General features: G+C 41.7%; 1 protein-coding gene across 1 annotated transcript in view; it reads right to left on the reverse strand.

The window, feature by feature from the left end:
• The window catches only part of LOC124616630 (lachesin-like), a 195,152-nt gene that overhangs the window by 45,795 nt on the left and 125,723 nt on the right, over positions 1-23,634 (reverse strand). The window contains exon 2 of the mRNA XM_047144955.1: positions 7,968-8,138. Within this exon, the coding sequence (XP_047000911.1) occupies positions 7,968-8,138 (171 nt within the window). The remainder of the gene's footprint in view (positions 1-7,967; positions 8,139-23,634) is intronic.

Below are 23,634 nucleotides of genomic sequence, written 5' to 3' on the forward strand. Positions count from 1 at the left end.
CCTGATGCCTCAACACATCCCCTATTATCCCGTCAGTGTTCTCCACACATTCCTTTCCTCGCCCTCGACCTGCTTAGCTGAGTGGTTAACGTGTTTACCTGCCATGCAGCATCACGGGTTCGACTCCCGGCCGGTTTGGAGATTTTCTCCGTCCGTGGGCTGGGTGTTGTGTTGTCCTCTCATCATAACAGACACGGAAATCGCCGAATTTGACGTCACCTGAAATTAGACATGTACCCGGCGGGCGAACGTCCGTCATCTCATTTTTTTCCTTACCTCGCCGTTTCTACGGAGAACCTCCTCGTTCCTTACCTTATCCGTCCACCTAATTTTCAACATTCTTCTGCAGCACCACACCTCAGATTCTTCGATTTTCTTCCGGTCCGGTTTTCCCACAGTCCATGTTTCACTACCATATAACGCTATTCTCCAAACGTATATTCTCCTAAATTTGTTCCTCAAATTAAGATCTATATTTGATACTAGCAGACTTCTCTTATTCAGAAAGGTCCTTTTTGCCTGTGTTAGAGTGCTTTTTATATCCTCCTTGTTCCGTCCATCGTGGGTTTTTTTGCCGCCTAGGTACCAGAATTCCTTAATTTCATCTAATTCGTGTTAACCAATTTTGATGTTACGTTTCTCGCTATTCTCATTTCTGCTACTTCTCATTACCTTCATCTTTCTTCGATTTACTCTCAGTCCATATTCTATATTCATTGGATTGTTAATTCCATTCAATAGATCCTGTAACTCTTCTTCATTTTCACTGAGGCTTGCAATGTCATCAGTAAATTATCACTAATGTCCTTCCATCTTGAATTTTAATCCCACTCTTGAACCTTCCTTTTATTTCTGCCACTGCTTCTTCGATGCATAGATTACACAGGATGGGCGAAAGACAACATCCCCGCCTTACACCTTTTTTAATGTGGGCAGTTCGTTCTTGGTCTTCCACTCTTTCTATTCCCTCTTGGATTTTGTACATGTTCTATATTACCCGTCTCTGCCTATAACGTACGCCTGTTTTCCTCAGAATTTCGAATATCTTGCACCATTTGACATTTGGCACGCTTTCTCCAGGTCAACAATCCTTGATTTTTCTTGTCTTCCTTCTATTATCAACCACAGCGTTGAAGATAGATATAATGGGAATTAGTAAAATGCGATGGCAGGACCAAGATTTCTGGTCAAGTTAGTCTGGGGTTATTAACACAAAATCAAACTAAAGTAATGAAGGAAGAATAACGAATGAGGAAACAGGAATGTGGGTAAACTAGTATGAACAGCATAGTGAGCGCACTATCATTGCCAAAATATACACGTAGTCAACGGCCAGTACAATAGTATAAGTTGGTATGATCTGCTGATGATGAAGAAACTGAAAGATGTATCACAAGACAAAGGATATTATCTAAGACACTGAAGGGAGGCAAAAATTTAATAGTCAGTGGTGGCTGGAATTCGGCAGTACTAGAAGACAGAGAAGGAAAAAATAGCAGGAGACTAGGAAGTGGGTAAATGAATGTAAGAGGAGGACGCCTGGTAGAACTGGGGATATAGATTAATCGTCACTGACTACCGATCGTAGTAATTAGCACCTGCATTTCTTATTATCGGAATTATCACATTCTTCCTGAAATCTAAGGGTATTTCGCCTGGCCGGCCGGTGTGGCCGTGCGGTTAAAGGCGCTTTATTCTGGAACCTCGTGACCGCTACGGTCGCAGGTTCGAATCCTGCCTCGGGCATGGATGTGTGTGATGTCCTTAGGTTAGTTAGGTTTAAGTAGTTCTAAGTTCTAGGGGACTTATGACCACAGATGTTGAGTCCCATAGTGCTCAGAGCCATTTGAACCATTTCGCCTGTCTCGTATATCTTCCACGCCAGTTAAAAAATTTCATCATGGCTGGGTCTCGCAAAGGTCTCAGTAATTCCGAAGGAATGTCATCTACTCCAAAGCGCCTTATTTTCTCTTAGATCTTTCAACAACTTGTCCTCACAGAGTCACATCCCCCTTTTCATCTTCACCGACTTCCTCTTCTCTTTCTGTCCTCTAGTTTGTTTCCCTTAAACAGGCGCCCTATATATCCCTTCCACTTTTCGGCTTTCCCTTATTTGCTTAGTACTGCGTTGCCACCTTAGATCCTAACGTTCTTTCACGATTCCCAAACCAAGTTTTGGGGATGACTTAACAATTCTGTGTAAAATGCTAACTGGTGGCTTCATCTTTCATTCCTTTCACGTGGTCTGCGATCGAATACCAATTTCCCTTCATAATTAAAAATCTCTTCATCATCTGTTGAGCTATTTGGTACATAAATTTGTACTATCGCGGGGTGCGTTGACGTCGTTGTGTTGCCGGACGACGAATTGAGCTCTTGGTATCAGTTGGCGGTTCATTTTCAACCTTTCCTCTTGCCTCTGATTTCATCGGGAACGACCGTTGGTTAGTCGGTCACCGGTCTCAGTGGACGACGTGTATTGGGTCTTTCGACCGCTTCTGGGTTTTGTGCGTCCATGATTACTTGTAATTCATCCCTATTGCTGCAAAGTGACTGGTTTTAGTATTGTTCAATTCCTTGTGGTGTTGTTTCTTCCATCTGTGAATGGGTCCAACTAATGAGAGTCCTACAGGGATAGACAGGGCTATTATTGCACCGATTTGTTAAACTCCTTTTTTAACTGTGTTTTAGAATTACGCCGTAGCCGCATGGGGAGACGGCTGTCATGTAGCGGACACTGAGGACTGTTAGTGAATTCCCTATAATGGTAAGGTGGAGGTGCAGTATTTGTGGCCGGTCAGGGTGGCCGAGCGGTTCTACGCGCTACGGTCTGGAACCGCGCGACCTCTACGGTCGCAGGTTCGAATCCTGCCTTGGGCATGGATGTGTGTGATGTCCTTAGGTTAGTTAGGTTTAAGTAGTTCTAAGTTCTGGGGGACTGATGACCTCAGAAGTTAAGTCCCATAGTGCTCAGAGCCATTTTGGAGTATTTGTATCTAGTGATATCTTTGAATGATCAGTCAATCTTAACGCTGTCCGAGTACTGGATTTTTCGAGGTAACTCTTGTTAAAATGTTTGTCAGTAGTACTGGATTTGTGGAGGCGAATCTTACATAAATATCTATATCCAGATTCTGGAGACAAATAATAGGTTTGTTACAGTTATCTTTGATTATTTCTTGGGGTTAAGTGTTTTAATCTTACTTAAGTGTTTGTCATTTCTTTTTTTTTTTTTTTAAATGGAAAAAAATCAGAAATTTAAGTGGTGAATTATTCTTGCTTTTTACGTGGTTACTGTCTAAGTTGATCTAACCATAATATCAGGTTGTCAGTTTTGCAGGCTGGGCTAGTTAGCCATACTGTGTACTGACCCAGCTCCTGATCGTCCGACCGGCCAAAAAACTGTTCCTGTGTGCCTCAACAGCCGGCCGAATAGACGACGGGAGAGGAAGCGGGCGCGGCTCTGGCCGGAGCCCGGTACAAGGGCAGGCCGTGACTGGCACCGGTGTTCCGTACCCAACCGCGGTTAAGGGTCGTCGGTCACTTCTTACACTTACTGCGACGCTCTGTCCTGGGTATCTACTTGATTTTCCGTTCCTCGTTAAATTTGCCCTTGCCTTCCTTCTCCTCCCGTTATAAAGCCTCAAAGTTGTCCAAATAGGAAGGTTTCAAGCCATCAGACAGTTACTAAATTTCACTAACTTACATTCTATTGCAAGTTTAGTTCACCACAGATACACACACTGAAGAGCCAGAGAAATTGGTACACCTGTCTGATCTCGTGCAGGGCCCCTCGAGCACGCAGAAGTGCCGCAACACGACGTGGTTGGACTCGACTAATGGCTGAAGTCGTGCTGGAGGAAAGTGACACCATGAATCCGTCAAGGCTGTCCATAAATCCGTAAGAGTACGAGGGGGTGGAGATCTCTTCTAAAGAGCACGTTGCACGGCGTCCGAGATATGCTCAATATTGTTCATGTCTGGGGAGTCTGGTGGCTCACGGAAGACTTTAAACACAGAAGAGTGTTCCTGGAGCCACTATGTAGCGTTTCTGGTCGTGTGGGGTTTCGAATTTGTCACAGTCCGTCGGAATGCACAATGAACATGCACGGATACTGGTGATCAGTTAGGATGCTTACGTACGTGTCTCCTGTCAGAGTCGTATCTAGACGTATCAGAGGTCCCATATCACTCCAACTACACACACGCCACACCATTACAGAGCCTCCACCAGCTTGAAGAGTCCACTGTTGACATGCAGGGTCCATGGATTCATGAGGTTGTCTCCATACCCGTACACGTCCATCCGCTCGATACAATTTGAAACGAGACTCGTCCGACCAGGCAACATGGTTCCAGTCAACAACAGTCCAATGTCGGTATTCAAGGGCCCTGGTGGGCGTAAAGTTTTGTGTCGAGCAGTCATCAAGGATATCAAGTGGGCCTTCGGATTCAAAAACCCATATCGTTGATGTTCCGTTGAATGGTTCGCACGCTCACACTTGTTGATGGCCTACCATTGAAATCTGCAGCAATTTGCTGAAGGGTTGCACTTATGTCGCGTTGAACGATTCTCTTCAGTCGTCTTTGGTCCCGTTCTTGCAGGATCTTTTTCCGGCCGCAGCGATGCCGGAGATTCGATGTTTATACATATGTATTTGGAAGTGCTGCCAGCTTACCAAAAACTTGAGCCCCTACAGGCCTGCTTGCTATCACTATTTTCACACCGCCGTGGCTTATTTGTTTTGATGCGGGACATTTACTCTCTTAAATTGTTTTGGAAGAATCGTAAAATATGTTGATCTATTTTTCTTGAAGCGTTTTATTTAATTTTTAAAGGGGTATTTATGGGCCTTCTGGAGCTCTGTATTGATCTAGACCTTGTTGTAATATTTAAAAATTTAAAGGCTACTTGTAAACCTTCTGGCGCTTGGTAATTATTGGTTTTAATCTTATTGGAAATTTCTTAAGAGAGAATTTTAAAGTAAATTCTAAGCCTTCTGGTGCTCTGTGATTATTGATGTTCATCTTGTATTTTTTTTTTCTTTTAAAAACAGAAGGATAAATTTCAAAGCAAATTTTTAAGCTCTTCCGGCGCTGTGTGATTATTGCTTGTTGTTAACAGACTTTTGATTTCATTCGGTTGTAAAGGAAAATCTTAAATATTGTCGTGAAGTAAATCTAGACGTTGTCAACTGCAAGTAATGTTGAACTTGGAACTTGGCCCTTGCATGAATTCCTGCCGCCACAAATGAAAGAACATTTCAGTGCATTTCAAACACTGGAACACGTAGGGGTCGTGTGATGTGGAGCTCCATGTTCAACAATGGCCTTTGAACGGCGTGCCTAAAACAGTTGTGCCTGCACCAGCGTTGCACCCTGTAGTTAGATCTGCTACAGATCTCTGCCTATCCCGTATTACGCAGTGGGGGATCTTTCGACCTCTTCGTTTTGTGATGAGATCCGGTCGTCCAATTTCATGCGGCCTAATCTTTATTTGATCATCCTTCAACCACTTTCCATAGGTGCTCACCACAGTAGTACGTCAGCAGGCGACCAGACTCGCCGTTTGAGAGATTCTCGTTTCCAGTCGCAGATCCACAACAACGTGCCCTCTGTAAAAGCCGCTCACATCAGCGGAGTTCCGCATTTATGACCCGTGTCTTCGGTATAATGACTGCCCATTCGTGTCTGTTCCGCTACATTCTTTCCTTACTGCGTCACGTGCCCGCAACACCACCAGGAGGCAGTGAACCTCGCTGTGGGCAGTGGGCATAATGTTTTGTCTCATCAGTGTATAATTTCCATGCAGCAATGAACAGGCTGATCTTGGCATAACTCTCGACGTCTTACGTACAGGGTGATAGTTATTGACACACGAGGTGCGGCTAGAAAAAAAACCGGGCTGATGCTGGAAAAAACATTTATTTACAATTATTTACAATTTCATGTTATCTCCTTCAATGTACTCTCCTCCTCGGTCTCTACACCGCTCTATACCAATTTTCCACTGTTCATAGCAATGCTGCAGATCATTTTCGGTAAGTCCATACATTACTTCCGTCGCTTTTTCTTTTACTGCTTCCACAGTCTCAAATCTAGTTCCTTTCAAAGCTGACTTGACTTTAGGGAAAAGAAAAAAGTCACAGGGGGCCAAATCAGGTGAGTAGGGTAGATGATCTAAGATGGGAATGTTGTGTTTTGCCAAAAACGTCTTCACTGACAACGCACTGTGAGCTGGGGCATTGTCTTGGTGAAGGATCCATGACTTTTTTCTCCACAAATCGTTCCGTTTTCTCCGTACTCGCTCACGTAGGGTAGCCAGGACGCTAATGTAGTAATGCTGATTCACTGTTTGTCCCTCTGGTACCCAATCAATGTGCACAATCCCTTTGATGTCAAAAAAACAATCATCATTGCCTTGAATTTCGATTTTGACATTCGTGCTTTTTTTTGTCGTGGAGAACCAGGAGTTTTCCAATGCATCAATTTTGTAAGAAGGTGGGATCACTTTCAATGTTTTCCAGGATGTCAGAACAAATCATTCTTCGGCGTTCCTTCTGTTCAATTGTGAGACACTTTGGAACCATTTTTGAACACACGTTGTTCATGTTGAAACTTTCATGAAGAATCTGCCTAACACTTTCCTTGTCAACTCCTGTTAACTCAGACGCTGCTCTGATTGTTAAACGGCGATCTTGTCGAACAAGTTTACCGATTTTTTCAATGTTTGCATCAGTGTTTGCTGACAATGGTCTGCCAGTGCGAGTGTCATCACTGGTGTCTTCGCGGCCATCTTTAAATCGTTTAAACCACTCAAACACTTGTGTTCGCGATAAACAATCATCGCCGTACACTTGTTGTAACATTACAAACGTTTCACTTGCAGATTTTCCTAGTTTGAAACAAAATTTGATGTTAACACGCTGTTCTTTCTGTATACTCAACATTTTCCGACGCACAGACAAAACGTCAACTACTTAAAACAGACGCCACGGGCAGACTGACTGCAGGAGGCAGATGAAACTCGAGCAGTAGGCGGAGCGAGAGTCACGTGACAGGCCACGCGACTTTCAGCCTTATTGCATTCGTTTTATTGTTTCACCAGTACTAGTCCGGTCTTTTTCTAGCCACACCTCGTATATGAAATAATATCGTCATAACTTCTGAACGGTTTGCGTTAGGACGCACAAGCTTGCAAGGCTGGCTGCGGGGCGTAATGGGAATTAGTATGCGCATTATGGTTTGGTTTAGCGACGAAGCGCACTTTCATTTGGAAAGTTCGTCAGTATGCAAAATCGGAGCATTTAGGCGACTGAGAATCCGCATTTCGCGATCGAGAAGTCTCTTCAGCCTCAACGGGTGACTGTGTAGTGTGCAGTGTCCGGCCACGGAATAATCGGTGCGATATTCCTTGGCGGCAGGGTGACTACCGACCAGTACGTAACGGTTTTGGAAGATGATATCATCCCCATTATCCAAAGTGATGCTGATTTCGACAATATGTGGTTCACGCAAGACGGTGCTCTATCCCATCGAAGCAGGAGAGTGTTTGATGTCCTGCAGCAGCGCTTTGGGGACCGCATTCTGGCTCTAAGGTACCCAGAAGGCACTGGCCGTACTCTCCGGATCTGAACACATGCTACTCCTTCTACTGGGGCTATATTAAAGACAAGGTATACAGCAATAACCCAAAAACCATTGCTGAGCTGAAAACACCCATTCAGGAGGTCATCTACAGCATCACTGTTCCGACACTTCAGCGGGTCATGCAGAATTTCGCTATTCGTCTGCGCCACATCATCGCCAATTATGGCAGGCAAATCGAACGTATAATAAACTAAATCCTGATATCCGTAGTGACGTTTTTATATCGAATAATGTGTGCGGATGCCATAATTTGTAACTAATTTACGTTTCTTTCATATAGTTCAATAATTGTCACCCTGTAGGTTGGTTTTTCTTACCGTAGAGTCGGATGTTGCCCTCGGCATCGCCAATGGAGTTCTTGGAGATGCACTTGTAGCCACCGAGGTCGGACTTCTTGATCTTGCGGATGACCAGCTTCATCTGGACGCTGTACAAGGAGCTGTTGATCTCAGTCATGTTGTACTTGTCGTTGGCGATGATCATCTCCCCTGCAACAGGAAGCATGCAGCCCAATGTACAACTCGGATTCATACATGTAAATCGTGCTTCTGTGGATCAGTGACCTTTCGTGTCTCAACTCTTCTTATTTTACGTCTTTCCCCAATCATGATGGGAGTTACCGAAAACTTTGCGAGCGTCAATGAGGACTCCGTCTTCGAAAAGTATGCAACTTAAGATTGGAAGACACAGCCGGTTGTTTCGGTTGTGTTACCACGTTGTTAGAGGAGTGCTGCTACAGTTGTTACTGGTAGATTTGATGAACGCGTAACTATTACGGAGATACATCAGGAATCCAAATGGGAAATCCTGGAGGAAAGTCAACGTTCCTTCAGAGGAACTCTACTGAGGAAATTTAGAGAAGCGGCGCTTGAAGCTGACCTGAGAACTATTCTACTGCTGCCAACGCACGTTGCTAAGAAACTGATATGAGAGGTTAGGGTTCATACGGAGGCATACAGGCAGTCGTTTCCCCTCAATCTGTTTGCAAGTTGAACAGGAAACGAAATGGCTAGGAGTGTTACGGGGTACCCTCCGCCACTCACCGTACGGTGGCTTGAGGAGTATGTAAATGTAATATCACAGCGGGGGGGGGGGGGGGGGGGCCCACTGCTATACGTCCATTTAGTATGAAATTCATACAGTCTATCGATAGTAAAGAAATAAACTTCTTACCAGAATTGAGCCCCGATTTTGATGTATTTTTGTGAAAGATTTTCTCGTTTTTAGATTTAAATGTTTCGAAATAGAGCTCAATAAACAACGTAACGCTAGATCTCGGATGAAACCTAAAGACTAAAATTTGCTGGTAGATTTCTAATAAAACAGCACATATTTTAAAGAGTGTTTTGCGATGTAGGCTTCTATAAGATTACCTCACGAATCAGAAAGGGCATTAAAAGCGACGATTTGAGAAAAAAAGGCAGTATTGGTATATCTTGGATATCAGACCTACATAATTCTTGGAATGCTCCTCGTCTTAAAAAAAAAGGTCTTGAACAAAACAGTGTAGCTTCATCCGATCCATATGTATAACAAAACGGATTTTACTCAGTAGTGCCTTGCTTTCGAATGTGACGAAGCAGGTACTCAGCATAAGCCAACATTCCTTAAAAAATGTCTTCCAAAGTTTGGTAGTAGTGTAAAACGAAAACTAATGTGTAGGAAGGATTGAAAATAAAGAGAAACCAACAACAGAGACAAAATAGAAAAAACAGTGGCAAGTATTTGTTACGATTATGTGAATCAAAATACAAAAATAATGACGTTCTGAAAGCTGCACACATGAGGCATTCGACGTAACAAGTGACAAAATGCGGTGGGACAGGATGGTCTTTCAATAGAAGTCATCCTTTATTATTCTTATTTTTGTATCGCGCGACAGCTTCAGCCCTACCTATTTCTTTGTTGTTGTTTGCTATTTCTCCAGAACCCCTCCATCTTATCCCCACATTGACTTTTCCTTTCTTGTGTCCATGCTGTTTTTTTTTTTATTTCTCCTGCCTTGAAAGTCTTCTAAACTCAGTGTTTTATTCTTAGAAAGGTTTCTTTCCGTTATTCCGACTATCTGATGTTTCTCTCTATTTTTATATCGGTGTAGAACCCGTTACATTTGTGCTAATCCTCCTTGTATGTGTCTCTACTGCACCGCAGTGACAAAGGCATGAGATATCTGCTGACGTCGTACCGGACCTCGTTTTGCCCTGCATAGTACAGCAACTCGGCGTGGCATGGACTCAACAAGTCGTAGGATGTCCCCTGTAGAAATATTGAGCCAAGCTGCCTGTACAGCCCTCCATAACGGTGGAAGTGTTGCCGGTGCAGGATTTTGTCACATACAGACATCTCGACTACATCCCATAAATGTTCGATTGGATTCATGTTGTCGCCTCACTGTTCTAACGCATACGTTCGTCGTACGTCCCATAATAATTTGTGCAATTATTTCACGCAGTGTTGCTTGTCTGTTAGCACTGACATCTATACGCATACGCCGCTGCTCTCGGTCTTTAAGAAGAGGCTGTAGGCGACAGAATTGTCCGTGATGAGAGGCAATAACGAATTCTCTAACATTTTCCGAAATGGATATGTCCCATGCGTCTAGCTCCAACTACTATTCCGCATTCGAAGCCTGTTAAAGCCTATCGTGCGGCCATAATCACGTCGGAAACTTTCCACTTGAATCATCCGAGTACAAACTACAGCTCCGCCAGTGCACTGCCCTTTTATACAAACGCGATGCTAGCGCCACCTGTATATACGCATATCGCTATCCCACGACCTTTTTCACCTCAGTGTATATCCCCCTGATAGTTCATTGTTAAGTATTCCCACGCAAATAAATATTCTGGTATTACCTCTATGGTATAGTGTTTTAGTTTTGCTTTTCTAAATACGCTTTTATTATTGTAAATATGTTTTGTCGGACCATATGCTCTTTTCACTTTATAACTCTTGCAGGAACTGAAAATATTTCTTCAGTGTAGTTCGGCGAAAGAATTTAAATTTACTAACTTACTCTATTTCACATTTTTGCGTGTTTGTACGTAGTCTGGTGCACTCACTGTTATTCATTTGTCATGAACTTTGCTTTTTCAGCTCAAATTCTGAAATCAGTACAATTCGCCGTCATATTTTGTGAAGTATTCCAAAATCGTATTTAAAAGCCACGCACTTTACCTTGATTCCATTTTTTTTTTCCTTCCCCAAATTTCCGATACAAATTTGTAGCTTTTCAAAAAAAAAAAAAAAAAAATAGCTCTGAGCACTATGGCACTTAACATCTCAGGTCATCAGTCCCGCAGAACTTAGAACTACTTAAACCTAACCAACCTAAGCACATCACACACATCCATGCCCCAGGAAGGATTCGAACCTGCGACCGTAGCGGGCTCGCGGTTCCAGACTGAAGCACCTAGAACCCCTCGGCCACACTGGCCGGCTTAGTTATTCAGTTCCAAGTTAAAGACTCTTAATTTTTTCCTAAAACGCAGTTAGACAGTAAAGGTGACAACCCCTCCGCTTTTCTAACGCAATTTCTGTTTTTAAATGTAATAAGGTAATTCTCCCATTAATCGAACTCGAGCTATCGTTTTTGTTAAAGTTTCATGAATTTTGTTTGCTAATTTCGATTTATCACCATACACTCTAATGATTTCCTCTTTTGTTCCTCCGTTTACAGAACCAAAAACTGTCTTGAAATCAATAAGTGACACTATTACAATTTGCAAGTTGACCTTCTCTGGGGAACTACAGATTTTAAGTTAAAAATTCTGTTCCGTGGAGGACATCCCCTTTCGAAAACCTCCCTGAAATTCACCCAGTCGTTTGTCTAAAGTTTCTTCTTGATAATATTTTGTATGGCACTGGCATATGTGACATTTATTATTAATTTATTTATGAAATTATTTCATCTGGCAGGCCCTCTCTTACGTACCACACAGTCCTAGTACTCTCACCCCCTCCCCCCTCCCCATTCTGTTTCTTTAAATAATGGAACCTCCACGTTCTTTTTCAACGTATTTCTTCCTACATCTCAGTGTTTATGACATTATCTCTTCTGAACTGTGTGTCCTACAACAATACCACTTCGCAATTACTTTCAGTGGTATATGTGGATACTTTCCGCAAAATGTGATACGAAGAGATTAGTAATAAAGAACTAATAAAATAAAACTGAGTCCAGTAATGAGAAAATTATTATCCCACATTGTATGCAAGCTGTATCTGACTGGAGAATTACCGTCAGACTTCAAAACGAATGTAATAATTACTATTCTAAAGACGGCACCTGCCAACAGGTATGAGTACTACCGAACCATCTGCTGAACAAGTCAAATACTGACATCAGTTATTTACAGAAGAATGCTGAAATTGGTAGAACCGGCCTTCGGGAAGATCAGCTTGGGCACCTTAGAAAAGAGAGGAAACAGGCGATGCAATAGCCACCTTTACGTCTTATCTTAAAATACATAATGAAGAAAGACGAATCACGTTTACACTATTTATAGAATTAGAGGAAAGTTTTCACAAGGTTGACTGTTATAGCTAACTTTTGTGTTATCAGAAGACCCGTGTTATCAGGGGAGGCCGAAATGCATACGTTTTAGCTCACGCAGGCTGGCGTGAGGAGGGAAGAACTATACTGACGTGAGGTCTGGAACATGACAAGGAATGAGAATTCAGAAAGCGGACGTAATTAGTTTCATACTTAAATTTAATCCATTAACGATGAACGTCGCTCTTGACGATACATGATTAAGAATATTATCTGTTCAGAAGACATTCTTGAAGTAATTATAGTGACTGAATATGGCACCTTGCTAGGTCGTAGCAAATGACGTAGCTGAAGACTATGCTAAACTGTCGTCTCTGCAAATGAGAGCGTATGTAGAGAGTGAACCATCCCCAGCAAAGTCGGCTGTACAACTGGGGCGAGTGCTAGGGAGTCTCTCTAGACTAGACCTGCCGTGTGGCGGCGCTCGGTCTGCAATCACTGATAGTGGTGACACGCGGGTCCGACGTATACTAACGGACCGCGGCCGATTTAAAGACTACCACCTAGCAAGTGTGGTGTCTGGCGGTGACACCACACTAACTGTTATACAGTCCATGAGTTGTTGAACTCAGTAGGGGTAAAATATGGGGAGCGAAAAGTTATAAAAATCTGTACAGAAACCAGACCGTAGTTATAAGAGTCGACACAGTGAAAGGGAAACAGTAGTTGAGAAGGGGCTGACAAGGAGAGGTCCCCAGAGGTCGGATCGAATTTTTGAAACCATCTGCACAATGTGATCAAACGTATCAGGACACTCCCAAAACATACGTTTTCAAATTAGGTGCATTGTGCTGCCACCTACTGCCAGGTACTCCATGTTAGCGACCTCAGTAATCATTAGACATCGTGAGAGAGCAGAAAGGGGCACTCCGCGGAACTCACGGACTTCGAACGTGGTCAAGTGATTGCGTGTCACTTGTGTCATACGTCTGTACGCGAGATTTCCACACTCCTAAACATCTCTAGGTCAACTGTTTCCGATGTGATGGTGCAATGGAAACGTGAAGGGACTCGTACAGCACAAAAGCGTACTGGCCAACCTTGTCTGTTGACTGACAGAGACCGCCTACAGTTGAAGGGGGTCGTAATGTGTAATAGGCATATATCTATCCCGACCATTACAGAGGAATTCCAAACTGCATCAGGAGCCACTACAGGTACTGTGACAGTTAGCCGAAAGGTGAGAAAAATTGGGTTTCATGGTGGAGCGGCTGCTCATAAGCCACACATCACGCCGGTAACTTCCAAACGACGCCTCACTTGGTGTAAGGAGCGTAACCATTCGACGATTGAACAGTGGAAAAACGATGTGTGGAGTGACGAATCACGGTAGACAATGTGACGATCCGATGGCAGCGTGTGTACGGCGAATGCCCGGTGAACGTCATCTGTCAGCGCGAGTAGTGGCAACAGTAAAATTCGGAGGCTGTGGTGTTATGATGTGGTCGTGTTTTTCATGGAGGTGGCTTGCACTCCTTGTTGTTTTGCTTTGTACTCAAATGGTCAAATGTGTGTGAAGCTTACACACTACTTAACCTAAATTATCCTAAGGACAAACACACACATCCATGCCCGAGGGAGGACTCGAACCTCCGCCGGGACCAGCCGCACAGTCCACGACTGCAGCGCATGAGACCTCTCGTGCGTTGTACTATCACAGCACAGGCCTACCTTCAAGTTTTAAGCACCTTCTTCCTTCCCACTGTAGAAGAACAATTCGGGGATGGCGACTGCATCTTTCAACACGATCGAGCACCTGTTCATAATGCACGGGATGTGGTGGAGTGGTTACACGACAATAACATCCCTGTAGTGGGCTGGACTGCACACACTCCTGATCTGAATCCTACAACACAACTCTGGAATGTTTTGAAACGCCGACTTCGTGCCAGGCCTTTCCGACCGACATCGAGTTCTCTCATCAGCGCAGCTCTCCGCGAAGAATGGGCTACCATTCCCCAAGAAACCTTCCAGCACCTGATTGAAGGTATGTCTGCAAGAGTGGAAACTATCATTAAGGCTAAGGGTGGGCCAACACCATATTGAATTCCAGCATTACCCATGGAGGGCGCCACGAACTTGTAATTCATTTTCAGCCAGTTGTCCAGATACTTTTTGTCACATAGTGTATATGGTGATGTAGGTTATCACCTCCTGCAGCTATTCATTGCCGTGCGCCCTCGTTTGCGAGTAATCAACGAAAATGAATTCGGAATTTCGTGCAATATTTTAGACTCTTAACAATGCTAACAGTACACACAACGTTGTTGTGCCATAGTACCTGACATGCAGAAGGTTTTAGGTATGAATCTCATTAGGTGGAATAGCTTTTATTTCTAACTCTGTATCGAAATGATTTTGATCATTATTTTCATTCAAGTTATTGGTTCAGATGCATTTTTTAAAATTTCTAACCGTCTGTCATGTCATTTAAACCATCATACCACCAAAACCATTTGCTTATTTTTTCTTCCAATTAAACTTTTTTCAATCATTGTGCATGTGATTTAATTATTTTTTGTGTTAACTTCAACTCAATTTCTACCGTTCTATTATTTTATATTTTATTCCATGTTCCTGCATTCATAATTTCTCTTCCCCATGTTGCTTGAATTTCGTTTCATTTCTGATCCCTTATTTCGCTTAAATCATTATCTACTTTATTTTATCCGTAGTGCAATAGGAATTTGTGCCTTAAATGTTCTAATAACGATTACCATACGCAAAAAAGTTACATCTAATAGCAAAAAATACATTTTTGACACCTCTGCACTGTCAATATACACTGAGGTGACGAAAGTCGTGGGATAGCGATATGCACATAAGCAGATGGCGCTAGTATCGCATACAAAAGGTATAAAAGGACAATGAATTGGCGGAGCTGTTGTTTGTAGTCATGTGATTGTGGCAGCATGACGGCAATTAACAGGCTTTGAACTCAGAATGGTAGTTGGAGCTAGAGACGCATGGGACATTTCGGAAATATTTAGGTAGCTTAGTATTCCGGATCCACAGTGGCAAGAGTGTGTTGACAATACCAAACTTCAGGCATTACCTCTCAGCACGGAGAACGCAGTGACCGACGGACTTCATTTAACGACCCATAGCAGCGGTGTCTACGTAGAGTTGTCAGTGCTAACAGACAAGCAACACTGCGTGAAATAACCGCAGAAATCAATGTAGGAATTAAGACGAACACATTCGTTAGAACTGTTGCGAAAGCTGGCGTTAATAAGCTACGGCAGCAAACGGCCGACGCGAGTGCCTTTGCAAACAGATAGACATCGCCTGCACCGCCTGTCCATGGCATGTGACCATATCGGTTGAACTCAAGACGACCGGAAAACTGGGGCCTTGTCAGATGAAATCCAATTTCAGTTTGATACGAGCTTTTGGTAGTGTTTTACTGTGGGCTTACCCCACAAAGCTATGGAACAGAGGTGTGAACTAGACACTGTACAATCTGTGGTTGCTCCATAACGGTACGGGCTGTATTTTCATGGTATGAACTGGGCCGTCTGAGCCAGTTGAACCGACCACTGACTTGGAAACCATCTGCAGCCATTCATGGACTTTATGATCCCAAACAACGGTGGAATTTTCACGGATGACAATGCACCATCTCACCGGACCACGATTGTTCACGATTGAAGAACATTTTGGACAGTTCGAGTGATTGATTTGGCTAACCAGATTGCCCGACATGGATCCCATCGAATATTTGTGGGACATAGTCGAGATTTCTGTTCGGCAAAAAAATCTTCCATCACCAACAGCTTCGCAGATATCAATGGCTGTAGAGGCAACATGCCCCAATATTTCTGAATGATTCGTTGAATCCTTGCCACGTCGAGTTGCTGAGTTGCTACAGTACGCCCAGCAGTAGGAAGCCCGAGACGATATTAGGAAGTACCTCATGATTTTTGTCACCTCAGTGTAAATAGATTATTTTGTGTTTTGTTTTTTAACAGATACATAGGTATTTTGACACTTTTAAATGTTATGACAGATAAATACAAATAATTAAAATTGTTTGTGCAAGTATTCCAATTCTTTTTCAAGACAAAATGAGATCAAATTAAATAGTTAATACTATGACAATATTTACATGAAAAAGAATTAGAAATTTAAAGATACATATAAACCATTTAACTGAATTAAAGTAATTATCAGAATCATTTCGATAAAGTTTAAAAGTAAAAACATTTGTTGTACCTGACGAGATCGAAACCCACAATCTTCAGCATGTCAGATACGGACTTTAGTACGCTGCTACAACAGCACTCTGTGTGCTGTTTTGTTTGTTATGTCCCTAGAATATTACACTAAATTCTGAATTTGTTTTTTGTTGATTACTCGCAAACGAGGGCTCACGGGGTGAATGGCTGCAGGGTATGATACCTGGTAAATTAACCTACATCACTGCAAAGATTATTTCAAAAACTCGATCCCAAACTGGGAGCTGTACTTGTTACACAGGGTTGTAGTCTACCCCCCCTCCCCCCCCCCCCCCCCCCCCATGTTTCTCAGTCTCTACATTGAGCACGGAGATATCTAGAGATGGAATTAAGGTTCAGGGAGAACAAATAAAAATTTTGAGGTTGCCTGATGACGATGTAATTCTGTCAGAGACGGCAAGGAACTTGTAAGAGCAGCTGGACGAAATGGATAGTATCTTGAAAAGAAGTTACAAGATGAATATCAACAAAAGTAAAACAAGGGTAATGGAATGTGATACAATTAAATAATGCTGATGCTGACAGAAGAAGATTAGAAAATAGGACACAAAAACTGGTTTATAAATTTTGCTATTTTGGCAGCAAAATAACTGTTATAGCCAAAGTAGAAAGTATATACAGGGTGATTCAAAAAGAATACCACAACTTTAAAAATGTGTATTTAATGAAAGAAACATAATATAACCTTCTGTTTTACATCATTACAAAGAGTATTTAAAAAGGTTTTTTTTTCACTCAAAAACAAGTTCAGAGATGTTCAATATGGCCCCCTCCAGACACTCGAGCAATATCAACCCGATACTCCAACTCGTTCCACACTCTCTGTAGCATATCAGGCGTAACAGTTTGGATAGCTGCTGTTATTTCTCGTTTCAAAGCATCAATGGTGGCTGGGAGAGGTGGCCGAAACACCATATCCTTAACATACCCCCATAAGAAAAAATCGCAGGGGGTAAGATCAGGGCTTCTTGGAGGCCAGTGATGAAGTGCTCTGTCACGGGCTGCCTGGCGGCCGATCCATCGCCTCGGGTAGTTGACGTTCAGGTAGTTACGGACAGATAAGTGCCAATGTGGTGGCGCTCCATCCTGCTGAAATATGAATTGTTGTGCTTCTTGTTCGAGCTGAGGGAACAGCCAATTCTCTAACATCTCCAGATACTGTAGTCCAGTTTCAGTAACACCTTCGAAGAAGAAGGGACCAAAAACTTTATTGGCTGAAATGGCACAGAAAACGTTCACCTTAGGCGAGTCACGTTCATACTGTTTCCCGCGGATTCTCAGTGCCCCATATACAGACATTGTGACGGTTGACTTTCCCGTTAGTGTGGAAAGTTGCTTCATCACTAAACACAATCTTTGAAACGAAAGATTCATCTGTTTCCATTTGAACAAGGATAAAATCACAGAAATCGATTCTTTTAATCTTATCAGCTGCAGACAGTGCTTGAACCAATTTCAGACGATAAGGTTTCATAACTAACCTTTTTCGTAGGACTCTCCATACAGTTGATTGTGGAATTTGCAGCTCTCTGCTAGCTCTGCGAGTCGATTTTCCTGGGCTGCGAACAAATGCTTGCTGGATGCGTGCTACATTTTCATCACTCGTTCTCGGCCGTCCAGAACTTTTCCCTTTGCACAAACACCCATTCTCTGTAAACTGTTTATACCAACCCTTAATACACCACCTATCAGGAGGTTTAACACCATACTTCGTTCGAAAAGCACGCTGAACAACTGTCGTCGATTCACTTCTGCCGTACTCAATAACACAAAAAGCTTTCTGTTGAGCGGTCGTCATCTTAGCATCAACTGACGCTGACGCCTAGTCAACAGCGCCTCAAGCGAACAAATGTACAACTAAATGAAACTTTATAGCTCCCTTAATTCGCCGACAGATAGTGCTTAGCTCTGCCTTTTGTCGTTGCAGAGTTTTAAATTCCTAAAGTTGTGGTATTCTTTTTGAATCACCCTGTATAATTTGTACTGGCAACAAAAATAAAAACATTTATCAAAAGCGAAATTTCGTACTACCCAATACGAATCTGAAAGTTGAGAAGTCCTTTCTGAAGGTATTTGCGAGGAACTCGGAAGTGAAACCTGAAGGATAAGGATTCCAGGCAAGAGGAGAATAGAAGCTTCCGAAATCTACTGCTACAGAAGAACGTTGAAAATTACATGGGTATGTCGGACAAGGAACGAGGATGCACTGAAAAGAATTGGAATGAAATGAAATTTTATCCATAACTTGACCAAAAGCAGGAATAGGTTGACAGAGCACATCCTGAGGCGTCCAGTCTGGTATTGGCAGGAAACACTCATTGGACGAATAGAAAATTTAAAATGCTGTCTAATGTAGTTACATAGACGTACAATCTTACGTTGTAGGTTTAACGTAATAATTCAAGTATTAAAGTTAGAAACTACGTATATATGTGAGAAAAAATACCTTCTGGCGCCGAAATTAGCCAGATTATATTCACCCAGTATTTGAGAACGAAGGCACGTAACGACTTCCAACTAACTTTACACATAATTTCAGACTTTTTATAGGTGTTTTCTAGCTAACACAGAAACAAAATAATGAAAATAGGATAGTTTAAGGCTAAGCAAATTTTCGTTGTATTTGCAATAAAACGTCGGCATCGGGCATATCGTTTTCATTTATTATGTCTTTACTATTAACTCTGTTCGCAACACATTTTGCAGACAGCATCCACATACATCACCGATGTACCTGCAAAAGTATATTATTGCAAGACACAGAGCTCAGGAGATATGCTATAATATACATTGAGATGTGTGTGCTTTTCTTAAAACAAAGTATAGGGCACCCAGACTATACTCATTCAGTGTTTGATAACGACAGCATTTTGGGACTTTCGACAATCTTTAAAAATAATTTGAAACATTTTAGATTCATAAAAGAACTGGGCGTAAGGTGTGACTGGTAGCAGCTATTATTGGCAATGCAGTTCGCAAAAAGTTTATATATTAAAAAAATGTTGTTTTCCTGGACGTATATTAGCAGAACGTTTTATGTAGCCTGTAATACCAACGTTCATGTTTAATTTTGACCAGTGAAAGGGAAAAGATCTTTTATTACATTTTTGTAAAATATGCAAGTGAAAAAAGTCTTTCAAGATTACGTTGTATTGCACAAAATGCCATTTATTTATTGTCTATGTACTGCCGGAATAGCAATGTAAATTGTGATTGTTTTCGATACCTGTAGTGTCATATTAGGCAACTACGTAAGGAACATGCGGAAGTTGCTTCATTGTGATATCATATAAGACAAAAAGCAGTAAAATCCGCAGGTATACTAAAGGTTTTAACAGAAATATGGGCCTTTTTTTCTGCAATTCTATAAATGTTCAGCCACAATTTCCTAAACTGCAGTCAAGGGTGTGGTATAGCTCCCACAATACACATTTCTCGCATGTTGACATCGCATTGAACGTCCTTTGCTTAGCAGCTTAAAACCTGATGATGAAATTAAAATTTCGAAATGTACACTGCCGCAGTAAAAACGCAAGTGAAAGGTAATATACTGATTTTATTGATAAGTTGACTATAACTAATGTTACATTTTCAGATCAACTCAAGACCACTAAGTGACAGAAAATCAGACCTATATTCATTCAAAGGAACTTAGCGGCATCATAAGATGGACTTTTGTAGGGTGAAACAACGTGATCATTGTATTAAGTAATAAAAAAGGAACGAAATTACATTATTCTACGGAATTCAAAACTTGTTTTACGAAACTTGGTGTGGTGTAAATCGTTTAATGATTGATTGTCATGCGATAGGGCCATATATATTTGTACGTAAAGTTAGGTCTTGATCTTATGGAATACCTCGTATAACCGAAACATTACGTGACAGTTTCGTTTCAGAGTAGATTGTTGTATTCTTAGTATCTTTTACCTTTATTCCACATAGTAATCAATACTTTTTATGGTTTACGAGTTTTTGTGTTTAATTTCTCTTTACACGATATTTCGACAGCTTCCCTAGGGGTTTATGTTAGATCTGTAGCATAGATTTCCCTGCTCGCTGTTTGGAGTCCAAACAAACTGCGCACCACCCTAGCGGTTATGACCCGTTTTCGTTAAACGACAAACTAGCCAACATTGAATTCAGAACCAACAGAAAGGCTACATCAAAAGGTAAACAAGATTAAATAAGGAGAAACCCAAAGACAAACTCATTCACTAAAAGGCCTGTTAAGCGGCGTATATCAACGAAGCGGAGAAGAGGATAGCGCAGAGATGTTTTGCAGCGTGATTTAATTAACTGAGTGATTTACTTCAGCTAAAGCCTCTGTGCATGTTGATTACAGAATCCGCCACTCTGACGCCGATTCCCTCCCTTATTACATTGTCACAGAAATTCGATGCCTGCGCTACGACGTCGGTTAAGAAGCTTTTGAGTAGTGTTCTCTGCGTTTAAGCTATTTCTACGTTTGACATACACTTTTCTTCAATTTTAATTTCAGTTGTATTATTTAACAGTTCCGAGAAGACAAACACCAGGGATGTACACAGCGTCTTGAGCCCACAGTTTGGTTGAGGTCGAAACGGCGGGCAATGGAATCAGTCGTCACCGCCTGGCGAACACAACAGGACTCCTAAAGTTGTCAAAATATAGCGTAAGCAGAAAATGACGTCTCAGCTGGAAACCAAAAAAGTTTGTAAATCATCAATTTCACCGAAAAAACCTGAAGGGTAGCAAAAAAAAAAATGGTATGTCCTTACATATTTTGTTTGTTTCCAGTTCCCTTCATGTGTCATTATGTGTTTTGTGTGATTTAACAGATTTGTTTTTAGTTAGCAGATACGGTATCCCACCTTTGTAATAAGGCACTGACAGGTGGTAATGAAAAAAAAAACTAATGATATTGAAACAGGATAAATCAGAGTGGCGGCAGACTGTTAGGCTAAAATATGTACTTCAAGACTGAGATATACTTCTTTACCTATTTTCCCTTATTGCGGGAGTACTAACAAATACATTTCTGCTTCATTGTTTACACTTTTATGCAAAACAAAGTCAACTCTGTTACAATTTCCTCTAGTGTTATCATGCTACAATCATATCTGTGCGATACTGAAGATCTGCCTTGTTGAAGTAATGCCCTATTACACTTCCAAATAAGATGAGTAGATCGATATCCCCCCTAGCCTGAACAAGAAGTCGTCTACATGGTTTCTAGTTTTAACAGCTTATACTACCAAGAGCCAAACTGAAAGTAAGAAGAAAGGCTCCACTAGATTATCAAAAAATATTATAAAAAGATGAAAAAAATTGGAACTACGAAAGTATCACCAGTAGCGCGATACAGTTTTCACAGGAATGCACAGAAAGATACGAAAGATTATTTTAGCGAAATAGGTTCCCTTTAATGTTTATTTGACACTACATAGTGAAGCTATAGTCACACTACATAAAATTTTTCTTTTAAACTGTGACTGTGTCTTCACTGTTTTAGTGTCTTATAAACATTTAAGTTATATTATGTCACACTTCTTACGACAATTATGTCGGAATATAGAGATACATTACCAGCATAGAAACACACAGGAAATGCTGTGGGGGAAAGGCTAAGCAAAGACTGCGTTTTATTGGCAGGCTACTTAGAAAATGTAACAGATCTACTAAAAAGACTGCCTCTACTACGCTTGTCCGTCCTCTTTTACAATATTTCCGCGCGGTGTGGGATCATTACCAAATAGGACTGACAGAGTACATTGAGAAAGTTCAAAAAAGCACAGGACGTTTTGTATTATCGCGAAATAGGGGAGAGAGTGTCACTGAAATGATACAGGATTTGTGGTGGGCATCATTAAAACTAAGGCGTTTTTCGTTGCGGCAGAATCATCTCACGAAATTTCAATCGCCAATTTTCTCCTCCGAATGCGAAACCATTTTATTGACGCCGACCTACATAGGGAGAAACTTCATCATAATTAAATAAGAGAAATCAGAGCTCGCACGGGAAGATATAGATGTTCATTTTTTCCTGCACGCTGTACGAGATTGGAATAATAGAGAGGTATTGTGAAGGTGGTTCGATCAATGCTCTGCCAGGTACTTAAACGTGATTTGCAGAGTATTCATGTATATGTAGACAGAAAATACATTTTCTACTGTTGTATGGTGCTTCAGTTGAACCTCAAGTTTGTTTAGTGCCAGTGCAGTTTACAGTGGTAAGCATTTATAAGAGCAAAGTGCCACTCATTTGTCCACAGGGAACACAAGAGTCAGAATGGTATCTTTCATTTGAATCAGTCAGATAATACGTTTTCTCAACACGCAACAGATGCCAGACTATTACAAGTCAGGAGGAAAAACAACGTCACAGATTTACCTCCAGCAGCCGTCATGGTGCCAGGCGCAACCAGGCTGTTCTGCACAAGCACCACCATGACCAGCCTCAACTCAAGCGAACAGCTTTATTTTAGGAAAGACATCCTGCTGAGATAAATCACATTAACTCACCAATCACCAGTCAACTTCCTCCACAACAGGTTTACCACTGGCATGGATATTAAGCCCCGTCTTGTTATTGTCATATATCCGAGAAGACATAGTTCTTTTTGCTAACGAGGCGAGTATTATAGTTAAGCCTAATGGAGTATGTTAAAAATTTCAGAATGTAAACAGGACTTACTTGGAAATTAATAGCAGCCCCTCTGGAAACAGACTGTCACTGAATTTAGGCACAACGCTGTACGTGCAGTTCAAGCCTGACCACGCCACTGGAAATAATACGTGAGGGTAAACCAATCAATGAACCGAAATATTTTAATTATTGAAGGCGTTTTACATACGTCTCTGCCTCTGCAAGAAAGTGTGCATTTTTGTCATATAAAGCGTTTCGTTTTATTGATATAAAACATCATTATTGGTCCTATTTTACGTCCGATTTCCCCTCACGTCAGGAAGTGTTGTATGCTTGCACATTTTTTATGTACTCCCCAGTGAGGCACTGTTGTTTCTTGCACATTATGTGTTGTGTCAAGTAACACGTGACGGACGAAACAAGGAGGAAACAGAAACAGAGTAGCACAGTTAAAAAGAGCATTTCTCACCAAAAAACATCCGATAGCATCAAACAAACTTGAAAATATCTCAGAATGAACTTCTGGAATATAGCATTGTCCCGAAGCGAATCATAGATTATGA

The sequence above is a fragment of the Schistocerca americana genome, chromosome 5 (genome assembly GCF_021461395.2).
Source record: "Schistocerca americana isolate TAMUIC-IGC-003095 chromosome 5, iqSchAmer2.1, whole genome shotgun sequence".
Taxonomy (NCBI): Eukaryota; Metazoa; Arthropoda; class Insecta; order Orthoptera; family Acrididae; genus Schistocerca; species Schistocerca americana.